Consider the following 24,879-nt stretch of genomic DNA (forward strand, 5'->3'; position numbering starts at 1 on the left):
AAAATTTTAGTAGGCTACCTATTTTACTGACATAGCGGACACGTAAGATGGCTGTCTGCTTTTCTCTTATATTTCTTATTCCACTACCTGCTCATTGAATTACTATTCATTATAGAGCCTCGTCTATGACTTAATGGGACAAATAACTCTCTGGAGGCATACATTCATTTACACATCACTTGCTTTATGCCTCAAGTTGTTCTTCAAAGGGACTCAAGGCAGTGAAAGGTTTTTACTCTAACATGTTCATGATAATGGTCATGCAGATTAGTGATCGTGCCAAATTATGAAACATCAAAATAATTGTAACAGAAATACCAAAGATAAATTAATATACAGTACAATAGTATTCAAAACTAGTTGCATTAAGCTACTCTATAGAAAAAAAGTACAGCTATGCATTGATTTTTTCAAAAAATCATTGTAGAAATGTAATTGTGAAATGTGAAATGCCAGAAAACAGGAAACACTGAACTGAAATGAAAACTGACAGTAATGATAAACTGTAAGCATACCTAAAACGCTGGCAGCGCAGTAGCATGACCTCGCAGACAAGGTTAACAGTCGTAAAGAAATCTGAATGCGAGTGACTCTCTTGGTGCTGGATTACCGAATGCCTAGAACCATAGAATGTTGGATTAGACCTTTTACTGTGGTCTTAATGAAATCATTTTAAAACATGCCCTCTAAATATAGCTGTTATAAACTTGTAGATAGCAGGGTGCGCAAACCTGACGTGTGCGTCTTGTGACAAGTGAAGCCTGTCGCTCCTGGATGACATGGAGTACCGGCCAGTGAGGGTGCGGGGGCAGTTCGACCACTCGAAGGAGCTGTACATGGGGCCCCGTTCGCTGATTGTGGACGGGGACAGCCCGGCAGGGGGAGGGGTGTTCTCCGGGAGTTCTGGTGGCCAGACCGGCTACCTAGTCATCACGCCCTTCCAGCTCGCCGACAGAGAGTAAGTGTTGCCTCCGCTCAACTTCACTCTATCCAAACTCAGTAGTGTTATCCTAATTACATAGAGTTGTAACTGAAATTGACTGCAGCTCTAAATTAATAAAGATTGCAGGCTTTCGCGGCCATTGCCTGGAGTTGCTTGGCATCTGGGTTGTAGCCACATTGAAGGCGAAGATATCACTGACATTTTGGTCGACGTCGCAGTCGCCATCTTCAGGGAGCAGTTACCTGCTGATGTTCTTGCAAGTTCTCCTGCCTTTTAATACTCTCACCTGAGAGGGAAGTGTTCCAGATTGGCTGCAGCTGTGGGCCAATCAGAGCCTTCCTTTCTTCTGATTGTTGGTTTCGTCAGACGGAGCTGGGCTTCTGTGGTTGGCTGGGAGTGCTGGCCAATAAGTGGCCTCTTTTATTCTGGTTTGCTGGGCTGTTTGGCCAACCAGAGGCAATCTGTCTATTGTTAGATGCAGAGCTAGGTTTTGAGTATTTCTGAAGAGTGGGTCCCATATTCTGCTTAATTTGTATCCATCCTCTCTATTTTTGTTGAATGAGTGTTTTAATATTTCTACTGATTTTCGAAAGTATCTTTTCTTGTATTGTAGGATGTTGGCCATGGTGTGGAACTGGTCAAATTCAATGTTGCGCCTGGTTACAAAGAGTGTTCTGCTATAACTGATCGTAGGTTTTCATGTTTAACCCTTGTGATTATTCGCCTGCCAATTTGTTCTGTGTATACTTTGCCACATAAACATGGAACCTTGTTCACACCGGCTAGATTTTCGACTGGAGTTTTATCTTTCACTGATTTCAGGGACCCCTCAATATTTTTTATAGGTTTGAAAGTTGCATTTATTTTGTGCTTCCTGAGAATTCTGGCAACTTGGTCTGAAATTTCTTTGATGTAAGGAATTAAGGCTTTGTTGGGGAGATGCTTGTTTTTTGCTTTTGAGGTGGTTTCATGGATTTCTTAATTCTGATTTTGAGTAGCCATTTGCTTCAAGAGCAGTTGTTAGGTGTTTCAGCTCTTCCCCAATATTGTCTTCTTCGCAAATGGCTCTAGCTCTGTTGACCAAAGTGAAAATTAAAGTTCTTTTTTGAAATGGTAGTGGTGTGAACTAGCCTGTAGATACCTGCCTGTGTGGGTTGGCTTTCTTTAAACACTGTGGCCAATATGGTTATTCTCTCCTCTTGTGACCAAGACATCCAGAAAAGGCAATTTTCCTTTTATGTATTTCCACTTCCATGGTGAATTATATGTTTGTATGGATGCTGTTCAGGTGTTTCAGGTAGTCTTGCAGCTTGTCTTTGCCATGTGTCCATATCACAAAGGGTCATCTATGTACCTGTACCAGCACTTGGGTTTGAGCTGGCTGGTATGTATTGCTTTCCCCTCAAAATCTTCCATGAAAATGTTGGTTAAGAGAGGAGAGAAATTTGAGTCCATAGTGGTGCCAGCACTCTCAGCCAATCACAGAAGCCCAGCTCCAATTGCCCAAACCAACAGCCCAACCAGAAGAAAGGAAGGCTCTGATTGGCTCACAGCTGCAGTCAATCGGAAAACACTCCCCTTTCAAGCAAGAGTAGTATTAAAAGGCAGGAGAACTTGCTATAACCTCAGTAAGTAACTGCTACCTGATGATGGCGACTGCAACATTGACCGAAACATTGATGATTTCTTTGCCTTTGATGTGGCTACAACCCTGAAGCTAAGTATCTCCAGCTCTAATTTAAGTTTTCTCACTGTGGCCTTTTTTACAGTCTAAAAAATGAACATTATGTTTTAAGTATTGAACTTCTTAATTTTCATATATTTTAAATGTAAAAATTTAACATTTTAGTAGTTACAATTTTTTATTTTAAAAATTTATCTGTAGTGATTTAGAAAACCCTGTTATCAGTTAATACAGATTTCTTATTAATACAAAATGTTATCACAGTACCCTAGACATTGCATTAGAGTTACAGTGTTAAGAGGCCACTCCAGTGTTTCAGGGGCACTACGCAACCCACGTTAACCTCATAAGATTCAATGCTATTTTCATTTTGCTTATAACTAATTAACTAATATAGATTTCGAAATGATGCTTGCTTGATATGTAAGACAACGATGCTCTTTTTAAAGCCCCTTTCGTCAAAAACGTGCATAAATTATGGTTCAAACCTATACACTTATTCATATTAGTGAAGATTAGTATAAAACCATAATTTATGCAAGTTTTTGAAGAAAGGGGCTTTGATAAGAGCATCGTTGTCTTACATATCAAGCAAGCATCATTTCGAAATCTGTATTAGTTAATTAGTTATAAGCAAAATGAAAATAGCATTGAATCTTATGAGGTTAACGCGGGTTGCGTAGTGCCCCTGAAACACTGGAGTGGCCTCTTAAGTAATTTGTTTAATACCAAAGTATGGATATTATTTAATTCAATGGTGTTTTTGTTTAGAGGGTAAACAATTATATTTAGTAATGTTCAATGTAAAGAATCACTGTGAAGTTGAAACTAAAATAATACTGCTGCCATTGCTTAAGTTCAATGTAGGTTGGGGAAAAAAGTCTTTGAATTATACTTCTTCCAAAATGATTGCATTATGTCATTCTTTAGGTAATTTCTAAATGTTTGCTTTTGAAGTGTCATACTCATACAGTAAAAAAATATTTTTGTTGTGCCACGGTATATCCATCTTAAATTTGTATTTAACAATCCGTAAATAAAAGTACATTTGGTGTGGATTAACTTGTGTGCAAGATTTAATTTTATTTGATTTTATTTGACTTTAATTTAGAAATTTTTTTTAAAAAATTGTAATTTAATGTTGTAATAGTTAGGTATTACAAACTTAGTTATTGCAAAATGACAAAATGATGGTCCCATCAGGTTTGTATTATTGAGGTTTAACTTTATTGGTAAGTAATTAACTGCAAAAGTGAAAATGAACAGATGTAAAATGCGGAGGAGTTTCCACTGGTGATTGACTGGCACCAATCAGAGTGCTTGCTGAGCATGGGTGACGTGTGGCGACTGCCCGCAGCCTGACCATCCTGGTGAACCGCGGCTGGGTGCCGGCCCGGCTCAAGTCTCCCGAGCTGCGCATGGCGGGCCAGGTGCAGGGGGAGGTGGAGCTGGTGGGGGTCATCAGGTGCAGCGAGGGTCGACCCCCCTTCCTGCCCAAGAACAGACCCGACTGCTGGGTCTACAGGTCGGTCACCTCACTTGGAGCTTGGGCTTACAAACAGTTGATCATTTCCAGGTTGCAGCAATGTTACGTCAAGTGTTTTTGAGAGGTGTATTTATTATTCAGGAGGGAAAATATACAAATGTGAACCTTAGGCTTCCCTGATGCCAAATGCTGCATAAGTGAAGCTACGGCTAAAAAAAATTTACCAGTGTTTTTGTTATTATATTATTTGTACTTGTTCTTATGTTCTTACACATAAAATTAAACTTACAAATAATATCTTAATTGTTGTGTGTTTCAATAATTATGTTTCAACAAAAGAATTCTTAAAAAAGTTTAAATTTGTAAAAAATAATATACAATTAGCTAAACTAAGTAACAGTATTAATTAGGACAAAATATTAAAAACAACTTAGTTTGAGTTGGTTATTTTCCATGGCTCTAAGGATGTGCCTTGTCAACTGATTTCTTAGCATCAGTGCCAGATCCTCAACTATGCCACCTTCAGTTGTGAATGTTTAATTTAAAATTTCATTCTGTAATTGATATATATTCATTTGCATTTAAAGTGCAGCATTATAATTTCAGTGAATTGATAGCCATTAGCATGCACTAATGTTAGATATTTAAGGGGTCTGCCTGGTCAAGGGTGTATCTGTGTTAGTGAGGCAGGATTATACATGCAGCGCTTGCTGATGCTTCTAGCGCGGTGTCGCCTCGTCTTGTCACGCAATCTTCTCGTCACGCAATCTTCTCGTCATGCGTAGGGCAACTATGAAGTTTTAGTAGTAACCTTACCATTAGATGACAGAGAACTGAAGATAAATGTGTGATGCAAATGCAATACCCTTGGGTGCTTTCAAGAATTCTCACTGGGCATTTTTCATGTCTAGAAATTATTTTAAAAACTTGAATTTTGGTCCTTTTCACTCTCCTTAAAATACGGTTTAAAAAAAAAAAGTGGAACAGAACTACCTCCCTCAGCGCATTCTTAAAAGTGCTTTTCGGTAACATATTCCACTTGGATATCTGGAGCAGTTTTCAAATTGCGTGGTTTCTTCTGAAGCTCTGCACACTGTGTGTGCGCTCAGTTAGACGGGGCCTTAATGTAAATAATCTGGAAAACATAGTGAATTTATTTCACATGATTTTCTGTGCAACATATGAAATTTAAAAGTGTTAGTGAATTTTTCTAGGTGGTAGAAAAACACAACAGAAATTTATAGCACTGCTTATAATCGCTATATACAACAAATTTTGATGAAAAAAAATTGACTATAGCAACAATTTTTATTTTTGTGAACAGGTGCAATGAATTTTAACTGCAAGAATATTAAAATATTGTTATTTTAGTGTATTATTTAGAAAAGTAGCATTGGTATTACTGTCCTCTGCAGGGATCTGGCTGAAATGGCCAACACAACAGGGGCGACCCCGGTGTTCCTGGATGCTGCGGCCTCGAGCACCGTGCCCGGAGGACCAATAGGAGGCCAGACCAGGGTCACGCTGCGCAATGAGCACATGTCCTACATCATAACATGGTCAGTACGCATGTTATTTATTCCTGCAAGCAGAATGATTTTTTATTCTTTTGCTGATGCACTAAAAAGTAGTGATTAAGTGGGTGTCTTTGGATCCCAACTAATGTACATGTATCATGCAGTGCATGGAGGATTTCTTTTTGTTTCATTCTGCACCAAAATTATTTATTACCTTTCCATAGTGAGTCACATTTGTGTTCAGTAATAAAATATTTCCTTAAGAAAATGAGTCTTCAGGCATTATACATGGAGAAAGAATTAATCGTGGCTTAATGGCTTAAGGTCATCAGCACTAAGGATATAGAGACAGTGAGCGATAATGTGAAAATGGACTGGTGGGGAAACAGATGTGCCCTGAGAAAACCCACAGGCCATCGTAACATCGCTGTGTATCCCACTTGTGAAAAACCCATCTTCGACCCAGATTTCTTGAGGGGAAGACGAGTGTTCAGATCGCTTGACCTCCTGACCCCTTGTGTGCAGAGAGACTGGCTGGACGGACTGCCTAGTGCTGAGTGCATGTGGGTGCTTGAAGTACTGTCAGTCCCCTTCTCCTTTCTTTGCAATAGACCCAGATTCAATTTTAGGGTTCATATGCCTCCTTAATAGCCTTAAAAAGTCCTTAATTTTTGTGTTAAATTGAATAATGGCTCTCAAAAATCCATAAATATCATTTATAACCCTTAAAAACTCCGTAATAAAAACTGATAGCGTACAAATAAGTGCTAAATGTTGGTATGTAATGTTCTTTTGTTTCCAATTTTGCAGCAAACAACACAAACGCAGTTCAATTTGTGAATTTCGGGCCATGTGATTAGATTTTAATTAGAGATGTACGAATCTGCAAATTTTTAAGTCGATTCAAGTTTGAATTTTTATTTGAATCTTTGACACTTAAGTCGAGCTTGAATATTTGCACTTTACTGTTAAGAGTCCTTAGATGGTTGTCTTGTTATATCATGACCCACTTAATCAAATATATTTAAAATACAAGTATTAATACAAATAATTCATTTAGAATAAATTCTTAACTCTATAATACAATTCAATAATTGAGGTATTCTGTAGAGCATCATACTTCTAGTTACATTACTAATCACAGTAAATTAACTCATTATAAAAATTGAAAAATATGTTAATAGTTATACAAAAACTGTTCCAATAGTGCAGTTAACTATTTACATGGTAAATGAAATCAATTTCTAATAAGCAACAAATGAAACTGTAAAAAATTAAAATATTGTACAGTAATCATTTTGATTATTTTATACCACCTATAAAAGAGAATATTAAAGACTGTGGTATCAGCCTACAAAACATAATGAAAATATATTCCTAGCAGTACATATTAAACAATATTTTAATGGAAAGCGTATAACTGTAAGAAGTAATATTTTAAGGTCACAGTCACAAATATTTAAAATACAATCTACCATGTTATCTGCAGAAATAAAATAAAAAAATCACAAATTATTGTGAAGAAAAACCAGTTTTTCTACGAGGCTCGAGGACAAGTTTTGGCGTCGTGTGGAAATGGTGAGTCCCGCTTTAGAGAACAACCTTTCACTAGCTACTGAAGTAGCTGGAATGCCTAAATAGTGCATTGCTAGCTCAGCTAGATGGGGGTAATTTCTGCACGATTTCCACCATTCAAGTGAAACTTCATCTCAACCAATTACTGTACCATCAAGAAAATCATGAACCTAAAAGAAAAAAAAAAATGTTGTAACTGTAAAATCAGTAGGCCTACAGAAATAATTAGTGATGGGTCGAATCCCATTTTTCCCGAATCCGAATCTTGAATTCGAATCCCAAACAGTACCTCGAATCCACCCCTCGAATCCGAATCCAGATCTCAAGGGTTAATTATAAAATAATTTATAAGTTAAGAGAAAAAATTAAACATTATGCAGAATTATTTAACCCTTTAAATTTTTATTTAAAAAAACAAGGATTTTGACACGGTCTGGATCAAGACGATTCTGTTTTTGGTCACATATGTTTCCTGCAGTGCTGAACAAACGTTCAGAGAATACTGTCGCAGGTGGTGAACATAAATATTTTTTGGACAGTTTATGTAGCCTGGGTGAACACGCAGCTGAGTTTTCCAGTATTCGAGGATGTTTATTTCTGGGTTAACTGTAGGATCACGTAAGAATCTGGTCACTTCATCAATTGCTGTAGAATCCGACTTGGTGGATTTAAGGCATTCAGGCATTATCTGTGAGTACAGTGATTCATGTATCCACGGAAATCGGAAAACGAAATTCAACATCCGACGGAACAATATTTTGTAGTTACCAGCTTGACATTTGTTTAAAGTCCCAAATGAAGATAAACGCTTTCCTGAAATATTTAATGGAAACTGAAAGGCGCCATCTTGGCTTCAATGGTTTTAGGCCATAAGAAATATTGTTGTGGTTTCTTTTAAAATTAAGCCTCACTAAAGCATAGTGATTAATATGCCCGAAGTTAAAAGTGACGGGGTGTTTTCTCTAGTTTACCCATTAAAATTCTTTATATTAATATTAGTTATTTTTTGTGTTGCTCAAAATGATTGGCTAACATATTTATTGGTTGGCCATCATGGAGTTCTCAAATAATACATATTTTAACGTTGGTAGTCTACACAAACCAAACTTGGTCCTAAAAAAATTCATAAATAGAATGTGTATCAGAATATTTAAAATTAAATCGCGATTAAAGTAATAATTGTATAATGTATTAATTTTTGTCATTCATTATTTCATTGTTATAACTACTTGTGCGACTGTAACTTGTGATGAAAGTCGGCATTATTGTTGTATTACTAAGTAACAGATTTCTCGGTAAAGTTATTAAAAAAAACAAGATTCATATTACTAGTCTAGATCCTAAATGTGCTTTATTTTATTTTTTAGCATATCCTGAGAATACATCTGTTATTTATGCCTTATTTAATGCCAATGTAGCGACAATGCATCCATGTTCATGAATATAAAGTAAGTTTTCCAAATCAGTACATGCTTCATAATTTTTTTATATAATAACGAATTAGAAGTACTAAACAGAAGAACCTCGTTAATCTGTGATGCGCTAATTCTGTATTCGGATAATCCGGGACGATTAAAAAGAGCAGGAAAAAAGAGAGGTAAAAATTGTCAGCGCTTAAAATTAACGTCACGCGGGCCGGCGGCCGGAAAACACTGCAAGCCATCACGTGGACCACCAAACTCTGCAACGCTGTTTGTACCGACCCTTTGTGTCGCCCCCCTTTCAGCTGTCACATTTGTCACTCTTTAAAGTTGAGGGGGATGTCCTGACTTCTGCTTCCCGTCTCCCTTTGTTTGTTTCCACTGGCCAACGCACGGCAGGCGCCTGGCGAGTGACGTGTCTGGCTGGCATTCGGCTGTACGAAGGGGGAGGGGGGGCCTACCCATCATTTGTGTGCAAGGTCAGCACGATCTTATCTTTCTCTCTTCGATCTTATCTTTCTCTCTTCGGCTGTTGTAAATGACCGTGAACTAATGGCTAGGCAGTGCTGTATTTTTTTAAGCCGAGACACTAATTCGAAGACAGCCGGCCCTTACCGTGAACGGATTATCCGGGTTTATTATTTTTTTTTTACAGGTTTTCAATTATCTGGGTATCGGCGGGTCACAATTAACACGAATAATGGGGAGTTTACTATTTTTTATCCATCTGCTGCCAAGGCGCAGTAAGCCTTGGGAGATGTTACGTCACATGACCTTGGCCTTAACCCAGCTGCACGCCGGTGTCTGAGAAGCTTGACAAGACCCTCCGGGCTTTTAATTGCTAGTCTGTGAAATTCGGTAATCCGTGATTATCTCGGTCCCGACCATCACGCATTAACGAGGTTCTACTGTACCTCAATAGGATGTGTTCCAAGGAAAACGTAAACAGGCCAAGTAAATTGTAAGCATTTAAGTTTTTAAAGTACTATATTTACATCAATATTTTCCTCGAATGCCGAATCTTTTCCCTTGAATTTCGAATCTTTCGAATACTAGAGATTCGGTGGGATTCGAGGATTCGACCGGCCCATCCCTAGAAATAATACAAATACAGTAAAACCACATTCCCTTGAATTCAACTTCCTCCTTAAATACATAAAAATATGGAACCACCTTTTTTTTCCCCCAAAGCCACAAAATTTTGTTTTTGCATATTGCCATCTATACTGAGAAAAAATTTAAGGTAGGTCTAGTATTGAAAAGAGATACAGTAGAACCCTGTTATAATGTTTTTCAAGGGAGCACAAGAAAAAAACATTATAGGCAGGAAAACGTTATAAGCAGGAAATCTCAATTTAGCACTTAACAATGTTCGAGCTTTGTACCAATGGACTCACCAAGCTATGTAAACAACTTTAATGTTAAAACCAAAGATAGTATACTTGATACATGAATTTTCTGAAACAAGCCAACAATTCATCAACTTCGTCTTGTTCCCTGGTTAAATTTTGTTTGTCTTTAAAGATACACTGCCACATTTTTTGTAAAATTGTCTCACGATTCATGATGACAACATTAACAGTGAGAACGTCTACTCCTTCACCACCTGAAAATGTTTAATTTTGGGATTCCTACATATGAATGAAAAAAAAAATATAAAACACTTTTAGTAATGCCCTCGCTCAATGGTTGGCAATTTAAATATCGTAGGACTATGTACGTGAATCTGAATACCCATTGGAATGGCAAGGAAGAGAAGAGTTGACTGAAGGTGCCAACTGACACGTAACTATGAACATTGTGTACCTTCAGTATATTGCATAAAATTGTATTTTAACAAACTTCATGTATTGTATGGCAAATGGCAGTGATTGTAAACATAAACATACATAAAGGAAACTTTTGATCATAAGTGTTGGAATAATTTGGTTTTAAAACATTTTTTTCCCCATTTATTGAATGTTAGAAAGCAAACATTATAAGCAGGAAATTACACTATTTATGAACGTTATATGCAGGAAATAAATACATTGTCCTTATGGGGGAAATATTGGGACTTTAAAAATATGACATTATAAGCAGGAAAACATTATATGCAGGAACATTATAACAGGGTTCTACTGTACCTGAATGTTTAATTACTGCCTAATATATTATTAATGTATTTTTGTTCTGATAAAAGGGTTACACAGGAGTTTTGCTATAGCTTAAACATTTATTTTTTTCCTACCTCTTTCTTCACTGAATCATCATCATCTTCTGCAGGCTGTGTTTGCTTTGATTTCAAATCAAACATACCCCAGAGAGAGTTGTTTGCTGAAGTTGATGATGCACATTTTTCTTCCATAACTTGTTCTTTCCCAGAACATTTGTTACCAACTTGTAAAGAACTTTTCTTCTTTCTTATTTCTTCAGTCAACAAATGTTTTGCAAGACCAATTTCGTGATTTTCCATTGTGATACATTTGAATCTTGGATCCAAGGCAGTACTTAGCAGATGTGTATGAGAGTCCCTTATGTATTGAAATCTAGCAGTCAATGATTTTTGCAATGCTCGTGCCAATGTAATGCCACTTCCTTGTACTCCAGTTTTTGAGGTTACATAATTCTTCAAAAATCCTTCAATGCTATAAATAATTGGACGAACCATTGAAAGAGTTGGTACACTTTCTTTGCACAGTTCTTTCGTAGCTAAGAAGAGAGGTTGCAAAATTTTCACGTACGCTGCGTTGCTGCAATCAAGTTCCATTCATTTGCTGTCAAACTTTCCTTGCCACAGTTAGGCAAATCTGCAGACACTGCTTCTTTTTGTTCATGTAGGCATTCAAGCATAAGATATGTACTGTTCCATCTTGTTTCTATCATCTGAATCAAAGCATGCTCTGGTAAACTTAAAATTTTTTTTGAATTGATTGTAGCTTCTCTTGATTTTGTGCAATGCTTATAATGGCCTACTATGGACCTGCATGTTTTCAAAACGCTGTCCAGTCCAACTTCTGCAACAGCATCACTAATAAATAGCTAGCTGTAAATTGTGAGCAACACAATTAAAATGAACTGCAGGCTTCCCAGTTAGAGCACTGCTCAATTTTCTGGCATTGTCACTCACTACGTAGATGGGAATCTGAGTTGAAGACAGAATAATACCCCAGTTGGATGTCAAATGGCACAACTTCTGATATATAGCTGTGCCTGTATGTTGACCAGGAAAGTGGGAGCATTCTAATGTGCGGTTCTGCATTGCAAAGTCACGAGTAAGAAAGTGAGATGTTACAGAAATGTACCCTTCCTGCTTTTGTGAAGTCCACAAATCTATTGTAAGAGACACTGATTTCACTGTTTCGAGATCATGGCTCCACGCTTGTTCCATAATCCTGCGAGTGTCACTGTACAATTTTGGTACTACAGACCTTGAAAAATGGTTCCTGCTTGGGATATGGTATAGAGGCTCAAGGGTTTCAATTAATTCTCTGAAGCCACGATCTTCTACAACAGAAAATGGTTGATAATCAAGCGCAATCATGCGACCAATTTTATTTGTGATACTTTGCGATTTTGGACTGTCAGATGAAAGCATTACTTTTGAATTCATTGCTGGTGTAATAGGGGATGAAACAGGCCGCTTCAATAAATTGATAGCCTCTTTTTTAGCTACACACATTTCCTCATACTTGCGTTTCAAGTGTAAATGTGAATCCAAGTGTCTGATCAGGCTTGTGGTAGATGATGATGGTGTCTTGTGGTAGATGATGATGGTGTCTTCAAATGTTTTTTTGCAACATTTGCATATTGAATACTGTTCACATTTTTCAAAAAATTCCCAAATTTTTGATCTTCCTGTATTTGTACTAGGACTGATAGTGCTTTCATGAACCTCCTGTACTTAAGTTTCCTCTGTTTCTGTTTTTAAATATCCTAAGATACCTTTAGAAGATGAATTTTTGCCTGAAATTTTGAGTGTTTGCTCAGTAAAAGTAGGCCTAAATTAACACTAACGTGGTGGGGGAAAAAATCACTGTTATTCTGCAATAAAATTTTAATCACCAAAAGATAGGAGATTATGTACCGTTTACGACAAAGGAACACGACTTTGTGCACAAACAGTTTGGTGGTTCCAATGATTATTTTGGACCGAACGAGTTAGCTGCGGCCTGCAGCATTCGCGAGTCAATAAAAAACAATGAATATAATTTAGGCTTGTAGGCACAAAGGTTAGGTTAAGTTTCACACAATCATTAGAACATTTTTGAAAACTTTCACTTATGGGAAGTGTAAGGCCGTGCTACAATTGGCACAACATTACAATAAACGTTCCGTAACAAATATAATATATTTAAAGATGATTGCTACAACACTAACGCCGTTACGTTGCCGGCCATTCGCAAGCTGGCACTTCCAACCAATCCATGCTTTTGTATTTGTATTGATAGTTACACTTTATAAAATACTTTATACTTCATAATTAATTTTAACTTGCCACTTAACTTGGATAGCAAACAATTATACAAAATGCAATCTCGCCGAACGTAATAGTGTAAACAAACACGGAAAAAAAAATCATGTTCGCCAACCTACACTTCCTAAAATTAGTGGAGCCATTTGACAAAGTTTTTTTTTAAATGCCATTTCGTGATTGGTGGCGTATCAGTCGCAAACATGCGCTCTAGAACAAAAATATAACGCTACCGTTAATTTATTATTGTAACGTTGCGCCGATTGTAGCACGGATTTAGTACTAAAAAAAGTAATATTTGTGCCGATATTATGATTATAAAATTTAATTCGTGTTTTGTTTATTAATAATGTGTTCGTCTTCTTTGCTATGTAGTCACACCTGTTAAGTTGGCAACATGTAAAACTAAAATATAAATAATATGGACAGCCTAAGTTTCACCCCCATAGATCGACATGCCCGAACAGTTCCGAAGCAATCAGGTAACTTCGGTAAGTAGAAAAGCGTGGGCTATAGCTACAGCTTTTGAACGTGAACAATGATATTGTTTTTTGATCTAGCAAGAGATAAATTGCAAAATTGTACCAAAAGTGATAAAGATAACACTATTCTGGGATATGTAGACAGCGAAATCGGTTATAACAATTTCTTTGATGCCTTAAAAAGTGCAGGTTACTCGTTCTCAGTTAGAAGTAGTGCAGCACAGGAGCAATTCAAAACATTAGATTTAATTTTCTATAGAAGACGAAGCAAGCAACATTAAAATGTTTATCTTGCTTGCTTCAAATCCTCAACCCTTATATCTGTCAATGAAGGAAATTAATTGAGCTTTCAGCTTGGTGACCTCTAGATCATTACAAAAAAATGAAGGGCTATAAAATGCTAATGATATGACAGAATGGATGGGTGAAGTAACGTAAGAACTCTGAGAAAACCAACTAACCACTGCAATGTTTGCTATGTTCCCCACTATCAAAAGATCCATTAATGACCCTACTGAGAATCAAATCCAGATCACTTTGGTTACAGAAAAGTGAGCACTTAAACACAGAGACCTAAAGTTTGCCTCTAATGACCACATTTATAAGACCACAAACCTAATGCTTATTACCTTTTAATTTCCTTACCTTTACAGATCGTGAGCAGCAGGTAATGACCAGTATACTGAATGAAGTCTTTGAGATTAAGGGCTTCTTATGTGTAGGAATGTTTGCAATTTTTGAAACAGCCCTTTTTGGAATTTTATTATTCTACTACTGTTAAAAGTCTCTTCTCTACAAATTTGCTTTGTTCTCTGTTACTAATTATTATTAATGTAGGGCATCCTCCATCCATTGCATACCTTTAGTGAACATATTAACATATTATATTTTATTATATTTTTACTCTCCTCGCTGGTTCTGTATGTTTAACTACAGCTGATTCAGTTGTGTCTTTATATTTTTAATTATTTATTTATTTGTTTATTTATTTACATAGTTTTCCATGGCAAACAATGCAAAACTTCAATGGCGTTTATCCAAAAATTGGAAGTAAATCATATTTTGAAGGTTTGCTATGTAACAAATCATTAGGTATTTAAAAATTTATTGTAATGTTTAAATTCAAGAAAAGTTTTCTGATGTATGTTCTGAGAAAAAAGAAACATTTATGGAAGCTGTAACACCAAAAATGAAGTATGATGTTACTGATATCATTTGTGTTTGATATAATTAATTATTAGTGTTAAAAGTGCATTTGCAGTGCTAATTTATGATCCCGTTCACATACAAGCATAAGTGTGATAACTAAAATGAAGTATGACGATTTAAGAGTTAAATGTTATGTTTAATCTCTTTCCCTCACTGTTTAATGAATATTTTAAGTGAAAATGTGCAGTTTGTAGTTCTTATGTTAGATCTAATTCATATTATACAGGCTAATGTGCATTGTTTTATGAAGAATAGTTTTGTAACAAACTGTCAGATTAAATTGTTTTGTTCCAAAATAGAGCAATGCTCTTTGGAACATTGCAGAAAATAAAATTTTAAGAATTAGCAAAGTCTAGCACAAATATTAATGTAAATCAGCTCCAAGACTTAAGTTGTAAATGTGAAATTAGGCCTATGTGATTACAATCTTCTAGCATTAAAGGTCTAGTAAGCCTACCTACATTTGTATTTTAAATAATCCAAGTTCATAAACATTTAAAGAAATTGCTGCAAATATTTCAGTTCAATGAACTGATTCAAATAATAAATTATAGGTTGAAAGATAATCTAGTAATGAAGCCAATAGTATTATTAATTAAAATCTTGTCTGTAATCTCAGAAGTCAGAGAAGTTGAACCTTCATGCAAAACCCAGAGCTGGTAGGCAATAATTTTTTTAATTTATTAATCATTTTCGGGATTTTTTTTTTTATCAAAGATTGATTAATTTACATTGATTGATACCAAACATATACAAGAATTTCAGAATACAGATTTTCCTTCATATCGAAATATTGTTATTTAAAAAGAATTATTTTCTTTTATTGATAATACACTTATTGGAATTGGCTCTAGAATATAATAGTGAATAATCTGTACTAGTCTATGATTTGTTTTTTTATGTAAGAGTATATACAGTAGAGCACCCTGTATCCGGAATGGTCGGGACTTAGACTATTCCGGATAGTAGAAAATTCCGGAAAGTATAAATTCACTATAAGGCCCCCTAACTGAAAAAAAAATTGCTCCCGAAGTTTGTGAACATCCTGTAGCTGTGGATGACGGCAAGGGGGGTGGGGGTAGGGTGATGACAGTTACATCCGGTGGTGTGACCTTGCCACGGGCACGCTTATCAGACCTTGCCTAGAAGCACGCTACAGCTACGTGACTGTACCATGATGTCCGCGCGAAGCAAGCAGACGTAGGCGAGACGTTTGACATTCAATGAATTGTGTTACAATTACGTAATTTACATACAGTTTGTACAGTGATTTGGTGTATCCACATGTTGCATAAATAAAATACAGTAGACTCCCGATTATCCGGGTGCGGATTATCCGGTTTGCGGATTAACGGTGCCATATTTCTCTACCATAAAAACGAAAATAATTTTTTGACTTTTTTTTATATTTGTAATCTATTGATGTGACTGAGCATTTTATGCTGTGGTTCTCGAAGAAAAATGCTGCCAAACACGTTACATGCATAGTTGGTAAGTATTAATATACGTCATGAACTTAAAAACAGCAGGAGCAATCATAAACGCACCCCTGTTAACCGTGCGCGCTTGTGTTCCACGCGACCTTGTGAACCGGGCTCAGGTTAGCGCCGACGCGGCGCCGCTGCTGCGTGACTCATGCGACTGATACTGGCTCGCATAGATTTGAGTAGAAGAGTCTAGCGGCAGCAATGCTACTTTCCTGCAACTGGCTGCAAATGCCGTACCGCTCACGCTCGTTCCGGGGCCGGCTGCCGCACTGCTCAGGCTCGTTCCGGGGCCGCCTTGGGCGCAAGCTTTTGCCAATTACGAGTAGCTTCAGCTTGTGGGTTCCGGCAGCATTTGAACAACCAAGCACGGTCAATCTGTCTTTAGAATCTTTCATCCCGCTGTGAGGATTATCTGCAGTGCACAGCGTGCTTCGAGGCATACAACGCCAGTACAAAGCAGTCTCGTCCGCATTGTAAACTTGGTCTGCTGTTAAGTTGTTGTCCAACACATATTCTGCGAACTCAACAACAAACTTTTCCGCCGCCGCTGTATCTGCAGAAAACTTTTCACCGCTAACTTTGAAAAAAGAAATTCCATGGCGTTTTTTGAATTTATGAAGCCACCCTAACGAATAGTCACAATCGTATGTTAGATTCAGTTCGGCATGAAACATTTTTGCCTGTTCTATCAGCATCTGTCCAGAAATGCTAACACCTTCACTTCGCCGCAAACGAAACCATTGATAAAGAGCATTATCAAGGTCGCTACATTTACTACCCTGCATTGTTTTTCTGTTTTAAATTTCTCTCTTCGTATCACTGTCCGAATAAAATTTACACAGTTCATTCTTTTGTTTCTTTATGTCGTAAATCGTCGAAATGCCGCCATCATACGATTGGCTGAGATTTTTAACAGAAGTCCCAGCATCTAGTTTCTTGAGAATCTCAACCTTTTCTTTAATGGTAAGAACTTTTTTCCTTCGTTTACTACTTTTTTCCTCATCACCAGGAAGTTTATGTTTTGAAAACATCACGTGTCTGCAGGAACGTACATACTAGCGATCGCGCACCACAAGCAAGACTGACATTGAACGCACACAATACACCACTCCCCCTCCCCTACAACGCGTTATCACGGCGCGCTCACGTGTAGGCGGGGCCGCTGCCGCCAATTCCTGATATGCCTCGACGCCCGTGCACTGCAGTCGCGAGACCGGAAGCCTTGGCTTCCATCATAACTCGCTGAGTGTTTATAAAATCAAGTGCACCCTGACTGACTAGACGGGGCGTGAACTGCGCAAACAATCGGTATTTACTTCCGCGGGAATAATATATATTAATATATATTATAATTCATTTAAAAATATATATATTTTTTTAAATTTTGTAAATTTTTTTTAACTCTCGGAAAACATCCGGATAGTAGAAATTCCGGTAAGTAGAATTACGGATACAGGATGCTCTACTGTACCCCAAATTATATTAAGTGCACTTAACTGAATGTAATTCAGCTCTGGTAACAATTATTTAAAAATATTTTTACTTAAATGTGGTTAACTGCTACACACCACCAGAAAACATTTCTTATGATTTTATACGTTGTGCGCTCATGAACATAAGATGAAATCTCCGCACGCCACCTAAAATTTAAAAAGATAAGCCTATAGTGTACAAAAATTTATATAAGAAATGATTACTTGCCAAGAATAACACAAGCAATGTTAACTTGTAAACGGACAAAACTAATCTCCTAACAAATCAAACAGAAATAGCTTAATAACTTACCTGAAAATCTCATAATTAGTAACAAGGACATATTTGTGTACATGTGTTTTACTCTTAAAAAAATATAAAATAACATTAGTCAACAATTTTTTGATCAATAATGCATTGTTTGTTTTGAACGTACAGATAAAAAAAAAACCAAACATGTACGAACCAGCCCGAAGGGCATGTCAATCTATGGGGGTGAAACTTAGGCTGTCCAAATAATATGGCAGATTGTCATCATTGTTTGTAAGTACATGATTCGGTCTTACGTATGTAAATTTTAGTGTCGGCCGAAGTCACGTAAGGAGATATTAAGAATTGTAATTCAATTTTATTATATTTTATCATCGAGTTTTACCTGAATTTCCTTTAGAGTAAAATACACTCGAATGCCGAGCCGAGCTGAAGCTACTCGGTCAACTCGACTCGAATTTTCGAGTCTCGGCCCATCACTAGATTTTATGTATTAAAAATGTCTTGAATTAGTTTTTCATTATTAGCATCTCACCTTTATACTAAAAATGTGTATTTTACTGTCTTAAAGTAAATATTACTAGTGATCAAATTAAATGTTAGGGGTGTAAATTTCAGATAGACACTATTCTTGGGTTAGATATGTGTTCCAGAGAGATAATACTGGACAATATGGGCTTATAGGTAAGAATTGAACAAACCAACAAAAAATTTTTGTGCATTAACTATTTAACATTATTTTCGTAAGGAATTTTCTGATATTAGAAGTAGTTTTATACCTCCTATGTAGTGGTAAAGGGGTCCTTAAAAACTCCTTAATTTTTGATTTCACAAGAGTGAACGAACCATGAGTTTAAAAAATGCTCTGACCCTTTTGGATTGAGAGTCTGATGCGACCCTAGCGCCTTTTTGTGTGTGAGTGAGGTGGACCAGTAGATGTAAAAATCAACATGATTACATTGTTAAGAGTTTTCAACTTCTCTTTAGTAATTTTAAGGGTTCTGTCTTGTTTTACAAGTATACAATAATTTTGTATGTGTTACTTACATTATTTACTAAAAAGCAAATATGGTTTAGCCAGATAAGTACTGTCAGCTGAATTTCTAAGTATTTGTTATCTTCTTACTGCACACCTATGTACTTTGTAACAAGCTTGTAGTGAAAGGCTTTGTTTAGTTACATTTGTAACAGTTATTTGTAATATGATTACATTCTTATCACATGGCCTGCCATGAACTCTGGTGCTAGCTTGCTCTCCTAGTACCGGTCAGTCGGCCACATTCTTATATGAGTGTGGCAAAGTTCAGACACATTCACGCACTCTGGGAATCCACTCTTTGTCCGCACTGATGTAATTCTGTTGTAACTTATTCCTAAACCTTTTAGGGCCAACCTCTAGTTTTTCCAAGCTGGCAATTGGTGATGGGTCAATTCCTGTTTTTTCCCGGTTCTCGGGTTGGTGCTGGTTCTTAAATCGGTTCTCAGTTCTCGGTCCTCGGTTCTACCTTAAAAAATAAAATAAACATTATTTACACATTATTTATGAGGTGTTTCAAGTAATAAACTATTTATTGTTTTGGCTACAAAAAAAGCACAAAAAGGCAGTATCCAGACTTACATCTTCAACAATTTACTGTTTATAACACTGAAAATAATAATTGGTTTGTATTGTTCTGTCTTCAATGTTTTTATTGTTTGCTTTCAAAGAAATGCATTTGCATAATGTTTCATTTTTTAAAGAGGCTATCAAAGCAAATTAAAAGGCATAGTATAGTTTTCAAGCTACAGCAAACACACCAACCTATTACAAATGTAATATATATTAGTGAAAAATAATTCTAAATAATATAGAGAACACTTAATAAAACTAAAATTTACTATATTAATCTAGCAATTACCTCAAGAAATCTACATACACCCTCCTTTAAAACATAGGAATAAAAAGAAAATATTACAATAATGGAAATAAATAAAATGATGGCGAACTTTCAAAGAATTAAAATAATAAATTGTCCATCAAAATAAGACGTGCCACTTTCAAAGCAATCCCGTTTGCTTAAAAGAGAAAGTTACTAGCCATTCCGTTAGATGGCTGCAGATGCACTCCACAGCACTGCACAAAAAGCATACAATTTTAGAATACCGAAAATTATTACGAAAATATTTAAAATCAATCATCAATTCTATGAAACAAATATACTATGGAATTAGCATATTTAATTGTTCTTTACACATCAGTCATCCATACTTGTGTGTCAACGACTCAATTAGCTTCCTATTTTAAAAACCAGTGAAACAATAATGGCGTCTTTCTGTTCTCATCTCTCTGCTGAGGCACGTTATACAGTTGCACACATCGATGAACTACATTAATGACACCTTCAATTGTTATGTTTTTATTGAAAAATGTACTTTTTTTACAGATGTGACGAGAATATTAAATATTTTCACGTCTAATTTATTTTATAGTTAGAGATGAATATAATTCCACAGAATACAAAAAAAATAATTCATAAGTGAATTGGACGAGAGTTGAGCCATTTCATGCTGCAGTTAAGTTGTAGTGAAGGACTATTTTCATAAAGGATTTTGCTATACTGCTGGTACCGGTACCGACATTTTAGCTGCGGTTCTCGCTGCCAGTTAAAATGCTGAGAACCGTCGGAACAGAGAACTGAGAACTGGTACAGACCCATCCCTACCGGCAATAAGCTTCAACAATCATGATTACTTTACTTCGGTATTTAATTAACATATACAAAGTTCTCAGTAGCCTAGCCATGTGGTGTGATTCAGGTTTCATTTAAGTTGGTTCTGTGGCGATATGCAGTTTCAGCAGACTTAGAAAGTGTGCGTTGATAATAAACAGTCAGTACGAAATAATACCGAGTGTGTTTCATAAATTCAGCGGGAGAGTTGGTGTAGTAAGGCATGTAGGACACCTTTAGTGGTCACTTTACAGAATTGAAGTTTTGGCATCATACCCGAAAAGATATAGTCATCCACGTAGGCAATGTCATGCCCTGAGATGAGTTGGGCTGGGTCTCTATGCCCGAGAAATAATACAGAGTAGCATCATTACACCAATTCACAAACTCTCTCGAGACCCTTACCATCACAAAAGAAAGAAAAGTTTAACTTTATGAGCAGTTTACAAGGGTGAAAAAAAGATGCTGCTGTAATGTTGGCTAAACAGTGCTGTGATGAACCACTGCTGTCTGTTGCAGGTACACACTAGCCGCAGTGACTGCCTTCATGTGGCACAAGCGCTTTATTCGAGGGTTACCAGTCGTGTGACTGGCGCTTCTGTGACTGCCTCACTTGTTCGATCAGCAATCATTGTCGGAGTGTAAATAGAGAAACATGAGATGACACATCAGTGGAAGAGTACTGATTCAAACGAGCATAAATTTGAGTCAGCTAATAAAGTTCTGGCCACAGGTGTCTTACAACGCTATGAACTACCAGTTCCGAGCCACCTAGATGTGTGAAATAGAAGACCATTTTGGACTCACGTTCTGTGATATTACCATGTTTTATGTCATAATTGTTGCACTTTTATTTTAGGGTGTCAAAATTTTGAAGAAAAAAAATTCTCGCATAAAAGTCACATGATATTTTGGTCCCGCGTCCCGCTGTTAGACTCTGAGCGCTTTGTGTAGATAGTAAACATGACATTGCCAAAGATCACACGACAAAGCACCGTGCAACAGCAATTGGTTTTCAAGTTTCCATCAGCCAGTGTAGTACATAGTTATAATGGGAAAATAAAGTACATTAGAGCACCCCTCAACCGGAATCATTGGGGGGAGGTCTATTCCGGTTATGGGAAAATTCCGGGTAAGGGGAGTTGCGGTAGGGCCGGCCTCCGGGCCGGTTGAATGACCTTCATTCAAGCAAGCTGTCAGGCACGTGTTTCTTATCTCTGTGGGTGGGTGCGTGCGTGAGCGAAGAGGACGAGAAGAGGGTTCATGGGAGGTAGTAGGACTACAGCTGCAGTGTTGTTACTTCTGTGTTGACGTGCTAGTGATTCACACTTCCGGAGTGTGTATAGTCACTGCCATGCACAGTTTACATTTCACATACACAAGAATAACACTTCAAGCATCTCGTTTAAAAACACAGAGATAGAGAAATACAGGTAAATGTAGACTGTTTAACCATATATTAACGTATAAATATGTACATAATACATATTTGTACACTAAATTATTGTCTAAAAACTGAAAGCATCACACTTTGGAAGTAAATGTTACTCGCTATCACGTGTGTCAGCGTGTGTAGTGTGAGTCGGTGTACATACTCTCGGGCCGGCCAGAATTTTCCGTTTACTTGACATAGTGAAACAATAAAACTACCTATAGCATAAACATCTTTATAGTAATTCACACCCGACGCGAAAACCAGCGGTGTATTTACGCAATGCGCGGGAAAGACTGGCTATAATTAGTTCTCTGACAGACGTGCGCATGCGCCTACAAGACATGTACAGTCAGGCAAAAGCAATAACGCCACGTTCCAGTGCGGAAATGTTTTGGAGATGTTTTGTAATGTTTTAATATTTTTTAGAAAATTAGTTCCGGATATCGGTAGTTCCGTTTGTGGGAATTACGGTTGAGGGGTGCTCTACTGTAATTGAAATTACAATAAAACTCATGTAAGATGAGCCCGCACAATACAATTTCTCGTCCAATATGGTCAAACGTTTCGTTCCTGTCATTTTCTCCGTAAAATGTATATTATTTTTTACCATGTATGATGTTGCCTACAAACTTTTTTTCCCGTATCAAACAATGTATTATAAAGTTGAAATCCATTATTCTTTAGGATATTACTGCATATTTAATTAACAAAAATACTAAGTGGTCCAATATGTAAATTTTCTTTTCAAGATGTTATAAACCTTATAACCTTTATCTGTTCATCACCTGCTGAAGCCATCGTTAATGTTTGGTTATGTTGATAGCTGTGTAGTGCGCATGTATGTATTTGAATATGGCTCTGTCTCGTACCGAGTAAACTATATTTCATATTGTGCACTCATATGTGTTAGTATGTGCTGTGACAAAAGTTATGGGTACACAACAATAGTTTTGGCTCACTCTCGGGTCATTGTTTTTGTTTTTATATGTATTTAAGTTAAACAGAATATGGTTTTTTTATTAACTAATTAATTAAAATTGTTTGGTGTGCTTTCGCATACTATGCTGTTTAATGAAACGTACTTTCCATGCTACATGTTTTGTAGTTTATGAAAAAATTAACTTCAACAAAAATATTTTTTTGCATATGTTGCACCCCTTCTTAACAAACTTGATTTGAGCATAAAATGTGCAACGATTTTGCGATAAAACATGGTAATAATTGTTGAGAAGAATCAACTTAAATGAGATAATGTCCTAGCAATTTTAAAAGTCTTGTACTTCAATGTTAAAGATTTGACAATTTTATAAACAGAAAATCTAACATCCTGTTATTTTGCTTCCATTTTATTTATTAAAGTCTTATTTGGTAATCAGTTTTAATATTGTCATATTGGTTCCATTCCTAATTAAAAATACTATAGCTAAATAAAACGTTGAAAGAAGCAACTAGTAAGTGGTTTAGTTGAACCTGAGATTGTGCCGTAGTTGCGCGAGGCAGATATGACTTGCACAGAGCTGTTGGGAACTCTCCTGCAAGTTGACAGATCAGCCGGGCTCAGATGGCTTGTGAAGTTCGCCACAGGAAAAAGTCCAGTATAATACTGTCCAGGTTCCTGTCCTTATCTTCATTGTTTATGTCAATTCCGGCTAGTAAAGAGGTGGGTAAGACCTCCAAGCGCTTGTTGCACAAAATCTCTTGGGGAGTTAATCCTGTCAATGTGTGTTCTGTGTTGTTAAATATGCATTCCACGAACTGTAGACGATCACGCCAGCTTTGTTGGGTGTTATAACAGTATGCTCTCAACATATTGCCTAAGTTCCACATCTGTCACCACGGGATTGGATTAAATCTGGTCCCACACGATTCAACTGTTACATGCGCTTTGCGCATGCAACTTGGAAAATGTTGAACGATGCAAGTTGAAAGTGCTCAGTGAATTGTGGGTGCGGGAGTGTGTGCGGCCTACATAGTGCTCGGCAGAAGTCGCAGGAAGTAAAGTAAAATGTGGATGCGAAATTATTACAAACAACGGAGCAATGCAATAATTCGTGAACTACGACAAGATGACAATGAGTTATTCAAAAACTTTACGAAAATGTCTCTGGTGGATTTCAATTACTTGCTAGATCTTGTCAGGCCTCAAATTACAAAAGCAGACACAGTAATGCGTGAAGCTATTCCTGCAGACATACGACTAGCTGTAACTCTCCGGTACCTGGCGACAGGAGACTCATTCTGCAGCCTCAGCTTTCTGTTTCACATCTCTAACCAATGCATATCAACGATAGTTTCTGAGACACTGACGGCCCTCGTGGAAGCCCTGAAGGAGAGGGGTTATGTACAGGTGAGTAAATATGCACAAACAATTTAACTTTGACAGAAATGGCTCACATATAAATACGTAGCTATTTAGAATTAGTTGAAATAATACACGTGAAATGCATAATTTCATTATTATATGAATGTCTTTATTGTTATAATTGGGTACATGTAGATACTGGTTAACCCTAGTCATGTAGTCAATATTCGGCACTGTCACACATTTTAATTTAATTCCTCTCCCACACTGGTATTTGCTGGCAAGAACATTACTTCGCTGTGTGTAATATTACTGAGGTCCGTGTAAACAGGTATGGCAACTTTTTTTTTGAAGTGGTATATTCGGTTTAACTAAAGCGCGAACTGTATCCTCGGCCAGTTTAGTTTTCTCGTTCTTTGTTTTCTTGTGAATAG

At 36.8% G+C, this 24,879-nt stretch overlaps 1 protein-coding gene across 7 annotated transcripts in view; it reads left to right on the forward strand.

Moving 5' to 3' along the window:
• The window catches only part of LOC134540376 (surfeit locus protein 1), a 29,226-nt gene extending 5,711 nt beyond the window's left edge, over positions 1 to 23,515 (forward strand). For 5 of the 7 annotated variants that reach the window (XM_063383084.1, XM_063383094.1, XM_063383066.1 and 2 more), the window contains 3 exons: positions 761 to 958; positions 3,985 to 4,152; positions 5,529 to 20,009. In XM_063383084.1, the coding sequence (XP_063239154.1) occupies positions 761 to 958; positions 3,985 to 4,152; positions 5,529 to 5,751 (589 nt within the window). In that variant the 3' untranslated portion in view covers positions 5,752 to 20,009. Of the gene's footprint in view, positions 1 to 760; positions 959 to 3,984; positions 4,153 to 5,528; positions 20,010 to 21,227 lie in introns of those variants that run through there. The other 2 variants (XM_063383103.1, XM_063383075.1) reach the window with 1 other exon arrangement.
• Positions 23,516 to 24,879: the final 1,364 nt, after the last annotated feature.

Source organism: Bacillus rossius, chromosome 1, assembly GCF_032445375.1.
Source record: "Bacillus rossius redtenbacheri isolate Brsri chromosome 1, Brsri_v3, whole genome shotgun sequence".
In the NCBI taxonomy this organism is placed as follows: Eukaryota; Metazoa; Arthropoda; class Insecta; order Phasmatodea; family Bacillidae; genus Bacillus; species Bacillus rossius.